General features: G+C 37.5%; 1 protein-coding gene across 1 annotated transcript in view; it reads right to left on the bottom strand.

Moving 5' to 3' along the window:
* The window catches only part of LOC135464350 (kalirin-like), a 249,660-nt gene that overhangs the window by 94,650 nt on the left and 135,061 nt on the right, over positions 1–19,949 (bottom strand). The window contains 2 exon segments of the mRNA XM_064741776.1: positions 3,368–3,452; positions 5,592–5,835. Coding sequence (XP_064597846.1) covers positions 3,368–3,452; positions 5,592–5,835 — 329 coding nt within the window.

The following is a 19,949-nucleotide window of genomic DNA, read 5'->3' on the forward strand; positions in this document are numbered from 1 at the left end:
TTTCCAAGGCTTTCCAATCATGTACATAGGTTATCAACCAGAAAAACTGCTGAGTCGACAAAAACATATAGTCCACATTTTCTACAGATTACACGATTTCCAAATTCTATTTTTATACCGTCCACTGACAAAAGATTTTCTCTGCCTGTAAAACAGCATTTTAAAATGGTGTGGCCTAAAGACTAAAAAAACAACCATGCAAAAAATAGATACTGTACCAGAATCAGATGAGATTCCATAGCTATAAGTTAATATGAATGTATATGCTTGGGTTTTACTGCGTACTTAGCAATATTTCAGTCATATGACGACGATATAAGATTACAAACCTGGTTATAAACCTAGAAGCATTTATGGGTACCGCAAGATGAATTACAGGAAGTCATGTCTCTTTTAGCAGAACAGAATTCAGGTCATGACAAAAACTGAAAACTCAGCTCATGACTGTCATGAAAACTCAGCTCATGATTGTGATGAAAACTCAGGCCTAATCATGAGGATTATCACGATTATCATGACCTCAGCCCAGTTTCACAAACATGTCATACATGCGCGATAATCACGCATACATGAAAATGGTACGGCAACAGTGATGTACAAAATACCGTACGACAAATGGACGATAAAACAAATGGTGCATGCCGCTTTGAGGAGCTTGGCCCTGAATGTAGCCTGGCTGGACCTGTGCTCCCAGTCTCAACCTCCATCATCTCTACGTAGCTATTTATAGATTAAGGGGAATCCCTAACCACCCACTTTAACCCCCACATGCTGTGGGTGCCCCAAGTGCCAGAAAGAGTGCTGCCCTCAGGTATGCACCTTTTCGCCTCACCCCTTCCAGATGGCACCCATCAGGTAAACACAGACGCTGGCAGAATGATTTCAAAAGCTCAATGTCTATAAACCCACAGGCTGTTTTTACTTACCAGGGTAAACAGTTACATTAAACAAGACCCGATACTTTTTAAGGGTTTGCGAGTAAATAAGGCGAGCGAAATTATTTCCTCCAGACTCTCAGCCATTTTATCACCTCCTGTGTTTACTAGGAGACTTACAGAAAGGAATGCATTAGGATACAGTCAAAGGCAACCTGTGTATACTGTAGCATAATTACCAAATCCAATCTGTTCTTGAGACACATGTACAAATCAGCTATGTTATTAGGTGCTCTCCGGTTATTTATCTATGTACTTAATTGGTGTTTTCAAGAATATTTCATGTATATGATGGGTGGCAAACAGTTGTCTGGTAAAATTAAAAGTTTCACCACAACAAGTATAGTATTCTGTGAATGTTTTTTGTCTTTTAAAAATGCACTTCTGGGCAAATTTTGAACATTACATTAACTGGTGTTGTATCTCGGTGTCTACCACTATACCTCATGTCAATACAGCTCATCACTAAATCAAAAGGAAAAGAGAGCTCAAAATATAAAGGTATCACTAGATAACCACTTAAAACTATGCACAAAGACTTTTACTCATTTTTTTGGATATATATTTTTTTTTTGATGAGAGTTTAAACGTTTGAATTATAAGGTGGGCTTTATGGACCATGGTGCCAGTGGTTAGAAACTGAGGCATTTTTCTAACTCTAAACATGATATTGAATGTTGGAATCACACCCAACAATTTTTGACCCATGAGTCAGAGACTACTGAAAATAACTCATATATTTCTTCTCATTTGTGAACATACGAGAAAACAAAAGGTGATGTTCCTACAGTTCCTACACATCATCAGTATGGCCAATAAAGCCTACCATAGCCTTTAACACTCTGTGAAAAAATCTAAAAAACCAAGTACTTTTATGCTCAGTTTTCAGTTGTCAGTCGGATCAAACTTACCTCATGTAATAGCTTTCTTTTGCTTGAAATATGCTACATATGACATTAATGTCCCAAATTTCACCAGATACTTTATAATTATACATTATGCATAATGCTACATTATGTTTCAAATGACAGCTTCATTACTTACCATGAATACTGAATAAAAGTCCCCGAATAATATCAGCCAATAATACAAAATTAAACATTAAATGGCCTTCACATTTAGCCTTTCACTTTTCCCATGGGAAGACTTTATTTGCGCATTTAATTGGTGTATTACGTGGTAATCAAGAATACCACAGAATGAATACAAACAGCCACAAAACCCAGCTTGCCAATTTTCAACACTGAAGTCTTTCATAAAACATTAAACCTGAGAAAAATGTGACAACACAGCAAAGTTATAAATGGCCAGCAAAGTTTGGGCATGCATTTCATGGCCAACATGCCAGTCACCTGGTGGTGAAATCAACACTGACCCCATTGTTGTGCAGGGTTCATGAAAACCATCTAAGATGTCACGGAAGGAAGGAAAGACCAGGTGAAGTAGCTAGAAATGATTCACAGGAAACTCGCTTGCATCCCAACCACTTAACACTTTTAAAAACTCAATGACTAACTGCCACAGACAAACAAAGGTTGACTATAGTTTCTTAGTTCTCGTCTTTTCTTGGCTTTACATTCTGAGATACATGTACTTAGAGTAATCCCTAATCCACACACATGTATACTCATTTTAAGGCCTGTATGTTCTTCTGAAAAGTACATTTTAAATACCAAACTTCTTGTGAAATACAATGTAAATATAATGATACTTTAAACTCAACTAAATCTTATATTTAGCTACTGAATTTTTTATGACATATATACGCTGTATACTTGTGGCTATGTCTTATATGTAATAAAAGTTGTAACAGGAATCAGTTTAGTGACATGAAGTGATTTCTAACAAGTTTCAATGTCTGTCTGTCTGTCTGTTGTTTGGTTGATTGGCCAAATGTCTGATGATCTGTCTTTTAGCATGGTGCATTCACTTAACACAGGGCCTGAGTGTAAGATGGCATCAACACTTTGCCAGATCCCACTGCTATTGCGAATTTGTATTTTATCTCTAAGCTATTAAATTTTAATTCAGAAAAGTTACACAGAAGAAACCAAATAAACATTTTCATTTAAAAAGATTGCGAAATTTTGTCACCATAACCAGTCTTGGCTGTTTTTAGCTGCAGAAAACTAGGCCACATTTTGCATGAGCTTCTAAGGGAATGTCACATGTGTGCTTGTTTCTCAAAAAAAAATTGAAATAACCCTAATTCTTCAACCTTTTCAACCGCCTCTGCAAACCAATATTTTAAAATTTCTGAGAGAATGCATGGTTTCAGGAGGTTTGCATCTTTAGTCAAAGAAACTGATCATTCTGGTATCATTTTAATCATAAATGTATACTTAAATTCCAATGAAAAAAAAATGGTGCTTTACAGGCTGAAAAGGACGAAGATTTAGAGTAAGCTGTGAGGGAATTCCCCTTGGACTTACCTGAAGCTGCTGCGCCTCTTGGTGACTGGTGACGCTGAGGCCGAGCTGTTTCCACCTGACAACGACATTCCACCTTCATAGACTTCTGGATGGAAAATATACACAATATCAGTAAGAGTGTGGTTACTGGGGTATTCATAACAAAGAAGTTATTACACTGTGCAAAGGCTTACCAGGGTACTTCTTGTATATCTGATTGCTGAGTGATAATCAAAGTGACACCTAACTGAGCGATGATATAAGCAACGCTTGACTGAACAATGATTTGAGCAACACCTAATAGAAAAATGATCTAAGCGACATCTCACTGAACAATGATCTAAGCAACACCTCACTGAACAATGATCTAAGCAACACCTCACTGGACAATGATCTAAGCAACACCTAACTGAACAATAATCTAAGCGACACCTCATTGAACAATGATCTAAGCAACATCTAACTGAACAATGATCTAAGCAACATCTAACTGAACAAGGATCTACGCAACACCTAACTGAACAATGATCTAAGCGACATTTAACTGATGGATGATCTAAGCGACACTAATATCTTAAGGAGGATCATACTTCCTGGTGCTTTCCTCCCAAATTCAAAGCCATTTATCTCAATTTTACATAAAAAACTTTTATAACATATAAATGGTTTTTATGGTATCACATATTAAACAATAAACTATAATGTTATTCTTGATGTCTTCATTTTCACTTTGAATCAATTCATCACTGTAAGCACATGGTAAAGCAATGAACACTGAAGTAGGACTGAGACAAAACACCTAAGAGTTATCTCCCTTATCTCCCTTTATTCTCAGACATGAGATTCATCCCATAAATGCTAATATTGAACAGTTTACTTAAGCCTTAGACATATCATTTCAAAAATCTATATATTAACCCCTTCATGTCGTTCTAATGTAGATATCATAAAAATATAAAAATTATTTATAATCTTGTGTAAGTACATGAATGTACAGAATCTATACAATACAGGAAATGTCTCCTAAAATACTACCAGAAATAATAAAAATGCACCACCAAAGAATTTAGTAAATTTTATGAGCTCTGTAACAATCATCATTTGAATTCATCATATTTTAGCTCATCAAATCCAAATTTTCAGCAACAATTTCCAGGATCTGATACAATTTTTGACTTATTTATTTGATTGGCATTTTTACAAAGTACTCAAGAATATTTCACTTATGGTGTGAAGAAACCATTTGCCGGTTGCTGTAGACCAATAAAATATATAACATTAAATATCATACCCTCAGGTCAGATATAAGGTTGGTTTGGAATTAAGCTTTGAATTCATTAAAAAATCATGTTTTTAAAACTGGCGTATTAAGTGTTTTTCTTCTTTAGTGCAATCAAGTTTAGATCCAAAAGCAACAGTGCTTTTTGAGATGTTTCTGTTCATATTTAGTCTGTGTAGAAATGTGTTTACATGTAGGTCTTACATACTATCATAGAACTGTGTTTACATGTAGGTCTTACATACTATCATAGAACTGTGCTTACATGTAGGTCTTACATACTATCATAGAACTGTGCTTACATGTAGGTCTTACATACTATCATAGAAATGTGTTTACATGTAGGTCTTACATACTATCATAGAACTGTGTTTACATGTAGGTCTTACATACTATCATAGAACTGTGTTTACATGTAGGTCTTACATACTATCATAGAAATGTGTTTACATGTAGGTCTTACATACTATCATAGAAATGTGTTTACATGTAGGTCTTACATACTATCATAGAACTGTGTTTACATGTAGGTCTTACATACTATCATAGAAATGTGTTTACATGTAGGTCTTACATACAATCAGAGACCTTTAGGTACATGCTAAAAGTTCAACTTGTACCTTGTAACTTCATAGTAGAATAGGCAAACTAATTCAAGTTTGAACTTAGAAGTTACAAGTTTCAACTAAAGGTCTCTATTATTAAAATTGAGGCAAAGGTTAGATTGTGACTAGTAAAAACCGGGACATTGTTCTACAAAGCCATTGTATGCTAACTTGATTGTCATGACCATTGCAAATTTGCCTCTAATCTGTGTTGTCATGGTAATTGTGATCAACTTAAGTTAGTAAAGCCCTTTAATTCTTCAAACTAAACATGAGCATTGTAATTTCCAACGTATCATTTAACATTAAACGGACCCCATAAAAAAAAAGCTGAATAAATAAATATACAAGATCATCTTACCGTCACCGTCAATACTAGTCCTAGACCCGGATATGCGTAAACTTGCGACCGGTTTCAGCGCACACATAGGCGCTAATCCCTGGACTGGATCGGCACCATCTATGGGCACGGTGCGAACCAAACAGTAATCTGCCTGTCCCGGTGCTGCATCTAATACCTCCACCTGCTGACCACGGTGCAAGGTGAGCTCGTTGCTGCCGATAGCGCTGTAATCCTCGATTACCACTGTGATGTCATACTGTGTCTGCAGAAGACAGAAAATTCAACATTCCATTAGTGTCTACTGATTTATCTGAGGCCTTTACCCGGAACTTTTATGTTCGAACTACCCTTTCATATACAGGGTAAATAACGGCATGAACAATTTCAAAAACAATGTTCAACACAAAACACCAAAAAGAAAAAAGGCTATAGAGTACACCATTAGGACAGATTCATGCCAAGAGAAGCAGTCTACAGATGATTTATTTATTTATTTATTTATTTATTTATTTGATTGGTGTTTTATGCTGAACTCAAGCACATTACATTTGTACTACAGCAGCTTTTCTGTGATCATTGACACTGTGAAGAACATAAACATTATCAGACACAAACTCAAAGTGAAATTTGACTGAATGACCATCAATTTTGTCCTTGACTAACTTGCCCATTTTTCTCAATTCTGAGAGTTCCACTGATGTTACAAAAGTCTTTTGTGGTTTGCTTGGAACATGGGATGATACTCTACAGGAAATTTGTAAGTTTCAGCACCAAATATAATATTTTTTGACATTTGTTTGCCTCTAAAAATGCACTCTTGTGGGCGAAATTTTAGGTCAGTTATTTAATAATCGAGAGATTTCGGTAAGAATGACTGACTTCCTATCCAGATAGTTATATACAGCTGTGACAAAATGGTGTCACAAACAGGGGACATAACTCTGCAATGTGTGTAGGAAATTACAACACATTTTAACGACAGAAAAATGTAGAATGGGACATGGTCAATTGCTAACAAAAACAGTTCAGTCTGCAAGTCGAACTTTCGAATGTCTTTAAAATTGCTATTTCTTATGTTATAAGGTCAAAAGTTTGCATAACAAACATAAATCCTTGGTAAGTAATTGTAAAACAAATTTCAGGTAAAATAATGAAAAGAAAACTACCAAGTTAAATGACTGAAATTTTGACATAAGTCTAAAATTGATCCCAGGCTTACAACCTATGCTACATGGTTAATATACAAATATTAAATTACAAATGGTTGCAGACAAACAGTTTCCACCACCATTTGTGCAAAACACAAAACTTCATTATCATCAAGGGTGTGTATTTCAAAAGACGCAACAGACTAAGCTATTTAGACCATCCCATCCTGTTAATTGGGAAAATTACTGGATAATACAATAAAGTACAATTACAGGCAAAGGTTTCGTTTTTGCTTTTCTTGGAAGATAATTTCAAATGCACCCAAGGAACCTGATTTGTTCTAACAATGAAGTGCCATTGTTTTAAGTCCTTAACACACCATGGTTTGGAAGCATTGATTGATGAAGAGCAAATTAAAACTGTCAAATCTGAACATTTCTTTCCATTAAATGTTCAACGAAAAACATGTTCTAAAAACTTTGCTCAGATGAGTGTATTGCGTGTGTATATTTATTGCACATCAATGTGCTAATGCATGAATGAAACACATGACTGACTGTGTGCAAAAGCACTCTGGGCCAGTCAAGAGACAATAATGAACGCAAAGTGTTCAGTAACGGTTGCCGTCCGAGCTGGCACAACGGTTTGCACAGGTCGAATTAAAATGTTAATAGCCTTCAACGGACCATAATTCCTCTCCTTCGAAATGCTTAAAAAGACAAGACATAAACATGAAGAAAATTTTTATAACTGACCAATACACCTATCAGAGAACAGCACCTGTTGCCCTGAAAACCTAAAAAAAAAAAAAAAACCCACTAAGACACGGCTCTCCAAATCTGCACACCTATGAGCAATAGTGATTTTAAGGTGCACTTAATATTTTTCTTCGATAAAAACAAAAAAATAAGTTTCTATCCTTGAAGATACCTATTACAGAACAGAAGCTCTCAACAAAACCTGTTGCCACAGAAACCATGAAAAACACTAAGAAAAAACTCTGCAAATCTGGAAACCTATGAGTAATAGTGGTGCAATGAAAATAACATTTTTCTCCAGTGAAATCAAAAAGAAACAAGTTTCTTGGTTGCTGGGGTGCAGCATTTTATGGCATTATAAAAATGCAACATTTAGCTGGCTACGTGTAAAATATCCTCAAAATATGTCACGAACACCCACAATGAGACGTACAAAATACTCGAGCATGTCAAGGAATTGGCAAAATAGGGGGAACAGAAAAACAGCTTGAAAACATCAAACACTCAGGCATGAAAACTCCCCACAGTTTTCTCTGAAAATCCCATTTGTTCCTGCAAGTAGCACTTGTCAAACGAGTGAATTCCAAAACTCTGCCAAAATATTAATAGGAATCCAGCAAGAGGGAATACTGTGTTTATGTAACTCAGTCCAACTGCATATTCAATTTCTGAACGTGAAGATAAGCTGTCAGTGCTGGGCGCCCATCCATATAACCAGCCTAAGACATGTAAACCCATTTAGTGAGTGTATATTTTGTCTTCTTCACCAGGCCTGCTGTTCACAAACTACATCAGGGTACCACAGCAAAAATTTGGACTTTACTCCAAAACTTCAACACTTTTAAACATTTAATTTTCTTGCCCTGCTTTTAAGTGTTTTTTTACGAGTACCCTAAATGACCTCAGATTTCGCCGACAAAAGTGCATTTTTAGAGGCAAACAAATGTCACAAATTATTGTTTTTGACAATGAAACTTTCAATTTTCCAGCAGAATGCTATCCCAAGTTGCAAACAAACCTACAAAACACCTTCTAAAATCAGTGGAACTCTCGGAATCAGGAAAAATTGGTAGTTTAGTCATGGACGAAAGTCATGGTCATTTTGGAAACGTAAGCTAGGAATTCAGTTTAAAGAAAATTTTATAAAACTCAGATGAGTTTGAAGTTGTATCATTATATCTATACTGTATTTCACCTAAAGTTTGGCGTGTAAAACCTATGTACCAGAAGAACATAAAGGGCTTAAAATGAGTTATTGATGCAAACACTGAAGTTTATCTGATAAGAAATTAATTGAATTTCACAAAAAACTCTTTAAGTGGTGCTACAGGGTGGATAAATCAATCAGAATCAAGAAAACATTTAGAAATATTAAACTTAAGGTGAAATGCCTATTCTTCCTAGCTCTTGGACATGGAAGAATAAATGTACCAACTAAACAATTTATTTATTTATTATTTGATTGGTGTTTTACGCCGCACTCAAGAATATTTCACTTGTATGACGGCCACCAGCATTATTGTGGGAGAAAACCGAGCAGAGCCCGGGGAAAACCCACGACCATCTGCAAGTTGCAGGCAGACTTTCCCACGTATGGCTGGAAACTAAACAATTAAATAACTTTTAACTGGTATTTGATTACTATTTGACTATTCACTAACGCAAGCCATTGAACCAATTCCTTCCCTATGTAAAACAAGAAGACAATAAAATTCACAAATTAAGGTCATAAAATATTAGGTTTGGATATGAAAGTCACATGTGTCCCCTGGGACATAATTCCACCTCCCAAGCAAACCTTTAAATATATCTCTCAGAACTTAGACGTGGCTTGACTTTCAGGTCAAATAAAGTACAGAACATGAATATAGAAAAAAAAGGCCAAGTGGTTTAACTCGTATCCTATAGACTACCTGTCCCTGCCATATTAGTGGTAATAGTAGGCTGTCAGAGGAATTATGGATGTGACTGTGAGCTAGTTAGGCACTTGGCAAATAGCGCCAACCTCCAAAACTCATCTCGGTACATAAATGCTGTCCCATGACTTCCACGAAAAAAATTAGGTGACATAAAACAACGATGAAATCAACAAAGATAACTGTCAAAACTTGCATACAGGTTAATTTGTCCAGGTGTAAATGACACGTGGGACGCAATCCCAGCCTTCTCTGTAGATGAGATTTTTTTTTTTTTTTTTTTTGATTGGTGTTTTACGCCGTACTCAAGAATATTTCACTTATACGACGGCGGCCAGCATTATGGTGGGTGGAAACCGGGCAGAGCCCGGCGGAAACCCACGACCATCCGCAGGTTGCTGGCAGACCTTCCCACGTACGGCCGGAGAGGAAGCCAGCATGAGCTGGTCTTGAACTCACAGCGACCGCATTGGTGAGAGGCTTCTGGGTCACTACGCTGCGCTAGCGCGCTAACCGACTGAGCCACGGAGGCCCCCTCTGTAGATGAGATAATCTGTTAGCTACATGTATGTACATGCTATGATAGCAAACCTCTTTATCACATGATTGTGATTCAGACCATGGCATACATGAAAAATTTGTGACAGTACAGAAGAGCTGAACATGGTTGAAAGTTTAGCATGCACAGGTGCCCCTATATGCTGCACTGTGTATGTATGTACAATTTAAGCTTGCATATGTAAAATTATTCCCAACATTTTATCAGTTTCATGACTACCTTGTACAAGCAACAAATCTTATTCTAGAAGATATTTCATATAGTTCACTGAACATACCTCTATATATATCTGTGTGCATTTAAAACTTTCCTGTACAACGTTAATTTGGGGCGGTGATAAATTCAGTCCCCATAAATTATTTTTTATACACTTCGTCTCATCTGATTGCTCCACATTTTGCTTTAAACTTGACCTCACCATCACTAATCAAATAAATAAATCAATCCCATTACAGAGAAGCAGACACAACTCAGTACTTGTTGAAATCAAAACCACAAAAAGGTGAAATCTGAAACTCGATCAATGTTCAACTTCGAAACTGTTTGTATCTAAATATGCCTTGAATACTTCGTTCACCTTATTCTTGTTCCCATAATACACTGTTACACTTTGAACTGTAATCTAACCACTGCAATACATGTACTACAGTAAAAAGGTTAAAAAATTTAAAACTATCCATAAAATTGGCCTTGTTTGTGAATTAAAAGTGTAAAAGATATCAGTTTATGTTCTCTGTGCCCAGTAAGGTGTATTTAAATGTATAAGGACTCTGGCTAACATTTATATTTAAAGACAATTCAAAGTTAATCCAATAATTGTGATAAGTAATAAGTTCATAACAAAACAACTGATACGCACAGAAAAAGCTGTGCTTTAACAGCTTCCCTCACATAGGTCAACTGTAGACTTCAATCATTTCATTTCATACAGTATTTTACCTGAAGTTTTCAAGTCACACATTTTGCTGCATTGTGATCGATTCATCAACCTTACAAGGCCACTTTAGAGGGTTTTTCATGAAGTTTGACTAATTTCTTATCAGAAAAAGACCTCAAAAGTATCCTTTCAAAGCGTTAAGGTGCATTTTTACATTCTAAGCTTTAGGTGAAGTACAGTAATAATCTATCTATAAAATGATATTATGATTTGTAGGTTGGTAGAGTTCACTGTTTGACTGAATGGTGTTCAGTGATATACTAAAGAGTTTTTCCCTGCCATTGTGGCAGTCAGTAGCCACACCGCAGCGTATACATGCATATAGGTATAAGTAGTCCCCATAAATGAAATGGGACCGTTGTTGGCTTATTTGATGTAGACTACATGATTGTTTCACTGTACAAGTAGTCAGTTCACACGCAAAACAACCACTACTGTAATTCTTCTGCCTTTTCACATGTTTGCAAGGTGTTTATTCAAGCATATTCTGAAGGCATTACCAGTATTCTGTGATGACTGGTACAATCATAATTTTGCGAAGCACTGCAACTGGCCAATCCAACCAATGTAGTTGTGGTCTCCAATGTCAACTAGAAAATGTGCATAACTGGCACTGAAAGTAGCTCTTTCATATGCCAACAGGTTGAGGAATTAGGGTGTGTCTGCGCCAAAAAGTGTTTCTTCAAAATACCAGCCAATAATTACGACAACAACTATCAAAGTTTAAGCACCCTCTTCTATGTGAACATGGGGAGCACTTTTGCCTATATACCACTTGAACAGCAAAGCTAGAACTGCTAAAGGTTGGTGGGCGACAACAGCTAGTACATATACCCATACATAGCAGCTTAACATGGCTGTCACACAGAATACCATGTAAGCACAGCTGTCTCCAGTCTTAAGACTTTTCCTACCCTTGACAAGGATATAGGGCTTAGCAGAGATATATATTAACTCAGGACATGTTGCTAAGACCAATTCTAACGGATTTAACCATCGTTCAATTGCACACTCATCTTCCTTACCCATTGAAAAGTGCGTCGATGTTTCAATTCCTGCGGATAATCTGGTAATCCATAGGATTTGCCGAGGGAGAAAAAGTGTGATGAGACAAAGCCAAGTAACGGGGGAATTTCAGAGAGGTGGGTTTCAGCAGGCTTCCTTCCACTCTGTACTCTCACACATTAACCTATGAAACTCCAGATTAAATTTTCCCATGTGCTTTACTGCTGTCATGAGGCCTCAGAGTGGAGTGCACGGATTTGGGGTCCAAAAGGATTGGGGGATGTCCCACTTATTGACAATTATATTTTCTACAGCAAAGACATGTACTTATAATTCTGATGTCTCAATTGTTCTTTGTATACACTTTTAGAACGAAAATGAGTACATTTCCAAATGTTACTGGCAGCTGTGATCATTATGGCTCTGCCCAACCCACAGTTAAAATGGCTACCACTTGTCACCCGCATCTCTGATAATAGCTGTGACAGTACAACGCAGTTCCCTAGAAGGAATCAAGGACCTCTCGATTCGATGTTTTCGTTAGTTTGGTGAATGTTTACTGTAGTCATCCATGATTACATTGCCGATTTTGTTTGATTCGGCGATTTCTGTTGCTCTTAGGGGCCACATGCAAATCTGCTCTATTTCTTCACTCTTTCATCTGCCGCAGCGATCAATATTTTGAAACATACCGAGAGGACTATGAGATGTAGAGATATAATCTGTACAGTTTTATGAAGTTTGCACCTTTAGTGGGACAAATAAATTTCGGCGCCATTTTCTTCAAATCTTCTGAATCATGTTTTCAAATTGAATCTAAAGTTACAATACACTGGTCAAATTTCTTAAGGATTTAGAGAAAGCTATCAGCGCAGAAAACTGGGATATACAGAATGGCAACCTGCTGTCAGTGATGAGACGGACACTGGAGTTTTGCATATACAATGAAACTACTCATGCACAGTTAATAATTTTGTCATTTTAGCAATTCTAACAACTTTGTCCTAAACATCCTTTGGACGAAAAGTTGGGAATCCTTCCAATTTTAGAAAAAACAGGCGGAAATTCATTGAAACTAAATTTCAATTACAGGCCCTTTATAATTAAAAATTGGAAAAAGAAACTTTTTTATTTCAATCATTTAGCCAGAATTCCATTTAAGAATGTGAATTTTTGTCTTGACCAAATTATTTCCCCTTCAGTCGCACAACAGAGGCAACCACCAGAAGAACTGTAATAACCACAGACCAAAACAAAACCTGTCTGTAACTGCCCTGGATAAATTTCCAATAAATCCACTTCGAATCTGTTCTATTACCATTTCTAATTGACGTTCCTTCCACGAATCAAACCAATTATGTATGTAGTTTTTTCTTATCCTTCTAATGAATATACTCTCTGTAAGAAAATTGGTTTGGCAGAATTGATAAAAGATGTTGCCCCATATTACATAAATTCAGTGAAACATCCTGTCTAATAAAAACACAATGGGCTAGGGTACTTCATATATTAATTTCTTCACAAATATTCAAATATCATTTCACACCTGCCAGAATGTTTCTTTTCCTTCTACTCAGGTCAGAAGAGGAAGCCGGTCTCCTTGAGAGCTGATTGTAACCTAATGCTGGCTTTTCTATGAGGTCATCTCATTTCATTTGCCTGCAATTCTGTGAATGCGACCAATTGCCCAGGACAACGAAAGCACGAAACATCCATATTGATCTTGCTACTTCAGGAATCCTACCAGCAGGACAGGGTGAGACCGTATAAAACATTTCTGTGGAAAACTCAATTAATGAGTGATCCGAATTAGATGAGATTTATTATTGGTGTAAGGGGCAGAAGAGAGAGAGGAATCGGATATGGAGAGAAGCGGGTTTTGGTTGTACCCGCTCTCAAGAGGAGATGGCCTGTCAGGTGTCAGAAATCTTCCCAAGGCTTTTGTCACTCAGCTCATCCCCTCAGAGCCTGTCACAGATCTACAGTATCTACATAAGCCTGAGTCCAGGTGTCATAGGAATCAAACAATGCCAGATACACAGGTTTTGAATCTCAGACATCTTGAGGTTAATCCCACATGACCATGGATTAATTTCACTGGGGACAAATCTTAATCTCGACAAAATTTCTTTCCAAGGTTAAACCGATTTTTTTATATTTTATACATCTCTAGTTATGCAACACCCAGATGATGAGAGACCTCCAGGCTGGGCCTTGGGGTGAAGGGACAGACAGCTGACTGATCCCATTGGTGATGCACAAGAGAATGGGCCTCTCTTCTAGTGTGCGTGTGTGGCCGGAGGGGGGAGAGGCCTGAAGGGGAGGCACAAACATCACCTACTATATTAATTACCCTTCAAGGGATCTAGGAATCGGATAGCTGTCTTATTTTCATCCCCTTAAACGTTGATGTTCCAATGTATATCACTTTGCTTTTTTGTCATTTTTTTATCATAGAGAGATCCAGGGGAGTCTTGGATTGATTTAAACAATTTTTCTTCATTTTTTACGTTAAAAAATAAGCTTTATCATTATCTATTATAATCATTCCAATGCTAGTTAGCACATTTTACTCATTTTTCTTGACCACAATTATGTTACATAATTTAATGACCACAATTTAATACATAATGTAGTACATAAATATTCACTGTTTTCTAAAAATTCCAATCACTTAATGCATACAACTCCTGATGTTCCATTCAAATTTCAATTTTTGTTTTCTATCTGAAGAAAAAGTCGAAGTTTTAAATCAAGAATGAAGAGGGAAAGAGAATATGCTGCTCTGACTTACTCACAGATTTCTCCCAAACACTTGCAAATGCAGACGTATGTAAGAACTATAAATCCACGCTATTGTAAATCTATACTCAGAAACGAGATACAATGACAGTGTTTCTTGGCTTCCATACATTTATAACAAATTTTTAACACATGACCAATACAGCACACAGAAAAAAGGGGGGAGAAAAAAGAAAGAAAAAGGAATCAGACATTCTGCCCCTCCATCCTAACAGCTGCAGAGTTTACCACGGACAATTTCTCACGCTGTAGGGGGTTTAACCTCAAATCCAGAGACTGGAAATTAGCATGCACTTCCATGTCTTGTTTGGTTGTTATATAGCCAGACTGGCTTTCCATGCACCATTATTACATCACATCCTCTCCAGAACCAGCCACCAATGACGTCGTAAATTTTTTCGACAGCCACTTGGCAGCCATCTGTCATAGAATGCGCACTGAAGGATCCACCCTGGTAATGCATGTTTGGTTGGGTAACCATATGCTGGCGATAAAAAACGAGGCGCGCTATACCCCACCATTCAGCACTTCAATAACAACAAGCTGAATGAAAAAAGACAGCAACAAGAGACGCAATCTTTCATAACCTGAAAGTAGATAAGGCTTACCCTATATATTGGGAATTATACCACACTGAGCTAAAACAGGTTTCCCAGCTGCCAAACCATCACCGTGCCAGCTGTAATCCACCGAGCAGGGATATCAAATACCAGGCAACATTGCCGGATTCATTTGTCAAAATCCGACATAACTGTACAGAGAAATCATCTAAAACAGTAATAATTCATTCTCTTCTTCCTAAAGCCCTGTGCCAAAAGACTACGTGCAACCACATGCCCTGGTACTCTCACTCCAGTCAGCTCTATGGTCACCACTCTTTATACTGGCTTGTCGTTAACTAGATTTGAAGAAACACCCTTTCAATATTGCTTTGTATTTCGTAAAGTGAAGTAAGGCTCTATCACTTAATTGTAAAGTGAAATAGGGTTTCTGATTTTAATTTACAACAAGGTTTTAATCAGTCAGTATTTGGAGGCTTGTTCATATATATATATATATATATATATATATATATATATACATATATCTGCTGAGTGACATCCCAGAATATGGAGGGACTACATTATCTGATTTTTTTCGTGACTCTGACTGGATGCCCTGTCTACAGTATCAGGGTTTTCTATTCCATTTGGACTCAATTGCTTTCTGGCAGAGTTAAGTACTAATTTAATCAACTTTTTTTTTTATGAAAAGCATAAAAATAGTTGAATAAGACTAACTTCGATGCCTGACACCATCCACGACACTCCCAAGTTCAGGATTTATGATTGGATTGTATATGCAAATGGGAAATATGTAAAAGTTTATTCAAATCAGCTTTTATTGCGAGTAGATTGTAAATAATCAGCCTATAAAGCACTTTATTCAGACAAATTTATGCATACAATTACCATGAAAATGACGCTAATAATGATTTGTTTTATGGCACTTAAGATGCCAGCTTCATCAAACTATGCAAATTAATTCCCTATGTCCCACAGTTCTCTCAGAATGTGTCAAAATATTGGTCACAGTGGCGGTTGAAAAGGTTGAAGAATTAGAGTACATGTACATGTAACTTACATTTTTTGAATTTAGACAGTACTTGAATTTGAACTTGTATTTGATCCACAGTCCTGTGATACAAGCTGTCCTTGGTGCATTTGTTGAAAGTCTCCCTGCACATATAGATATGCTGGTATTAACACCAGGGACACTTGTACTAAAAGTTTACCTCTATTTATAACTTGACAGACTGTTTATTTACAAGTCCCTTGGGGAGATCTCCTAACAGTTTTTCTACAACATAAACCCAGGCCTTGTCCCAGTAAAGTGAGCAAAAGATGTTTATTTTAATCAATATCGTAAATATTTCTTGCAAACATGGAAAGTTCCGAAGTGCTCTCCTTGAGTTACACTAAGAGCCAGAACAGCCGTAAAACATCTAAAAACTTCCAACATAAACATCCCAACCACAACATGCTTCCCAAATGCCTGCATGATTAGCACGATCCTTTGCCAACGCCTCCTTCGGGTTAATGTTACTGATCATGCTGTTCTCTGTGCAAGCAATTGTGACATGGTCACGTCACATCACAGAAACATTGGGCATATGCCTTCAAAATGTGGGACATAATCCAGCTGACTTATTTGTAACTGTATTTCTTAAGATTGGTCAAATCCGTGTTCTTGAGTCACAGTTCAGAAAGGTTTACTAAATAGCTTTTCAAGAAATCCTCAAGTGGTGGGCATATCAAACAGAATTCTGAGCCAAATAAAGACACGACATACTACAGGCCCCATCACATTCCCTTCCCACTCCGTGAACAACGAGCACTGCATGATGAAAATTAAAATTCTCACTTCTCAGCCAACAGAAATAACACTTTTAGAAATGTTCTGAGACAACTCAGCTGCATATATTCTCACGAACAACCATAGAGGAAGAACCTGAACTTACAGTGCCCGCAGTGGTCAGAGGTTCCTTGGGTCACTGTGCTGCGCCAGCAGGCTAACCACTAGAATCCCCCACCACAATCTGCAAATGGCTAATTTACAGCCGAGTATATTCAACATGGATGTTAAAAATGGAACAAAATCAGTTTTCCTGAATTGTCTCTGTTGATAAGACAATAGTATTGAATTGTTGTCTTATTACCAGAACTAGCTTCATGGTACAGATAAGGCGTCTCAGGTATCTGGGTAGGGCTGGTGGTGTCTCCTCCCTGCTCCCTCCCTTCCCCACCCCTGCACAAACAGGCATTAATAGCAGCATGCTAAGTGCAACATTCATCATTGAAGCTTAGATCCCAAACCAAACATAATGAACACACAAATGTAGATTTTTGAATTCACATTTCACCAAAGCAAACCATATCAGGCATAAATTCATTCCCTGGACCAGGCCATCTCTCCTCTGGTATAAACCTGTTTATCATGTCCTCTACATGTCTAACTCTTAACCCTAGCTCTCCTACATGTGCCTCTATGCCTGATCCTGAGAGCATTTCTGACAGCTAGCTGGTCCAAAAATGTGACACATACAGAATCAACCTGGGCTGGCTGGGAGTGGTGGTTAAACCCTCCAGCTTTGGTCACACTTGAATAAATCTGCCACACCTGCAATGCACCCTGGACTTGCCAATCTCTCACACCAAACAATCAGAAACCATTCTCCATCCCCTTCATTTCTTTACACTTTATCCCACAATCCACGTGAAAAAGTGAATTTCTAAAAGCTAGGTTTCCCAAAATCATGTGATTTAAGATCCTTGTGTTCTAGCTATACCTGAGTAATATTCTCTACCCCAAAAGCCACTCATAATTATCTTGTGCATGAAACAGACGATTTCTAACAACTAGGATAACAACCAAAATATGATTTGGATGTAAGTCCTTTGTGAATTCGCCTAATATATATACACTTTATCCTGCAAGCCACACCTGGCAATATCCAGGTATATCCAATCTTCAACCAATGATGAGGTATCTCCATTACAATCTGCTGTCTCTGTTTTACACGGTTACAACAGTTCTAATTCCCTCCCACTTCCACCCACATATTATAGCACAGGTCAGCGTATATTCACCGCTGATAATTAAGAAATTACAATGTCCCATATGACTGTTCCCATAACACTTCCAATCCCGCCCTCTTTTTCACATGGTCTCACCTGTACAACTTCTCTGTTATGTAAAATAAAAATTAATTAAAAAAATGACATGTTATGTGATGATCCCCACCCCCTTTGCCACCATAAACTGCCACTCCTGACATAAAAGACTACAACATAGACAATAAAATCGGGGCAGCAAGGAGAGTGTGATATTTGACAAACTGCTGAAATCCAACCTCTTGTCAATTCACCTCAGGATTTTTCACGCAAATGATTAAAACATAGCATCTTAGACGCCCACAGCACCAATCCCCCAAGACCCTTCTTCTTCTCTGGTCTCTATCCCTCCCATCAACCATAAACCAAGCCTACCTATCCTTCCTAAATTAGTGTCTGTCTTCACCCCGTCTAATTTCGTTGAAACGGGCTGGTTAAACCCCCTCAATTACTGACTATATGGCCCAGATACATGGAGCTAATGATGAGCCTATTTATAGTGGGCATCATTGGCTGTGTGCTTTCACACTCTCTGACCGAAACTCATCACGACACCTGGAAGGTGTGTTTCATAAACTGAGACACTTCAATATGGTAGTGTTACCCTCGTTCCTCAACCATTTCGCATACAGAAGAGCAAATTCCAGTGTGATTTACGCACCTTTTTAACCTGATTTTGAAACAAATCTAAACTGAATGGGTTGGCCAATTTCAAGGGTACACCAAAGCTACAATTTTCATTGTCTACACAGAGTTATGCCATGAAAATATGCTTGAAAAAAGATCTTGTAAACATGCGAAAACGTTGAAGAATTACGGTACCCTAGTTCCAGCCAGAAAAGCTGTCTACCCATTTTAACCTCCATCAGAGGTTATGTTCTTGTTACCTCTGCCAAAAATAAATTATATTTATTGGTGTTTATTTGTCTGTCTGTCAGCAGCTTTACACAGAGTTACTTACAGAGGGATCTGGATAAAACACTGTGCGTAGCTTGGCTTGGCTCTTATGCGGATCAACCAATCCTGTTAAAGTTCGGTACAGATTTGGATTCAGGAATGTTTTAAAAGAAGTCTTCTCCACTGGCAACAAGAGCAGAAGTGCACAGTATTGTTCATTTAATAATTTGCACATTTACATACTGTGGTGTTTATTGTTTAGGTGTAATCTGAGTTAATCTGCATTAACCTACCTTTCTGACATCTTTCTTTCTTTTCTCCAAAATGGAACGTTTCCATCGAAGAAGTCGGACTACCATTAATCCCATGTATTGGAAAGCCATTTTTAAAACTCTAGCTGATGAGTGTTTACATTTCCAGTAAATCTACGTACTTGTGCCGCACAATTGCTGTCACAACATCTGCCACTTGATATGCTGGCAATCAATTCCAAGCAAAATCACTGGCAATGACTTAATTAAGGAGGTCGTAACTTGTAAAGGGACATTCACGTAAATGAACAGTAACAACTCTCCAATGCAGCTTCACGCTGCTGTTCCCTTGTAAAGGCTGTGTATACAATGAGCACGTGTTAACTCTTGGGCATAACTGAATATTGTTTAAATCTCCATAAGCTGTTGGAAGGAGGTCGCATGTGCAC

This window comes from Liolophura sinensis, chromosome 4 (assembly GCF_032854445.1).
Source record: "Liolophura sinensis isolate JHLJ2023 chromosome 4, CUHK_Ljap_v2, whole genome shotgun sequence".
Classification (NCBI taxonomy): Eukaryota; Metazoa; Mollusca; class Polyplacophora; order Chitonida; family Chitonidae; genus Liolophura; species Liolophura sinensis.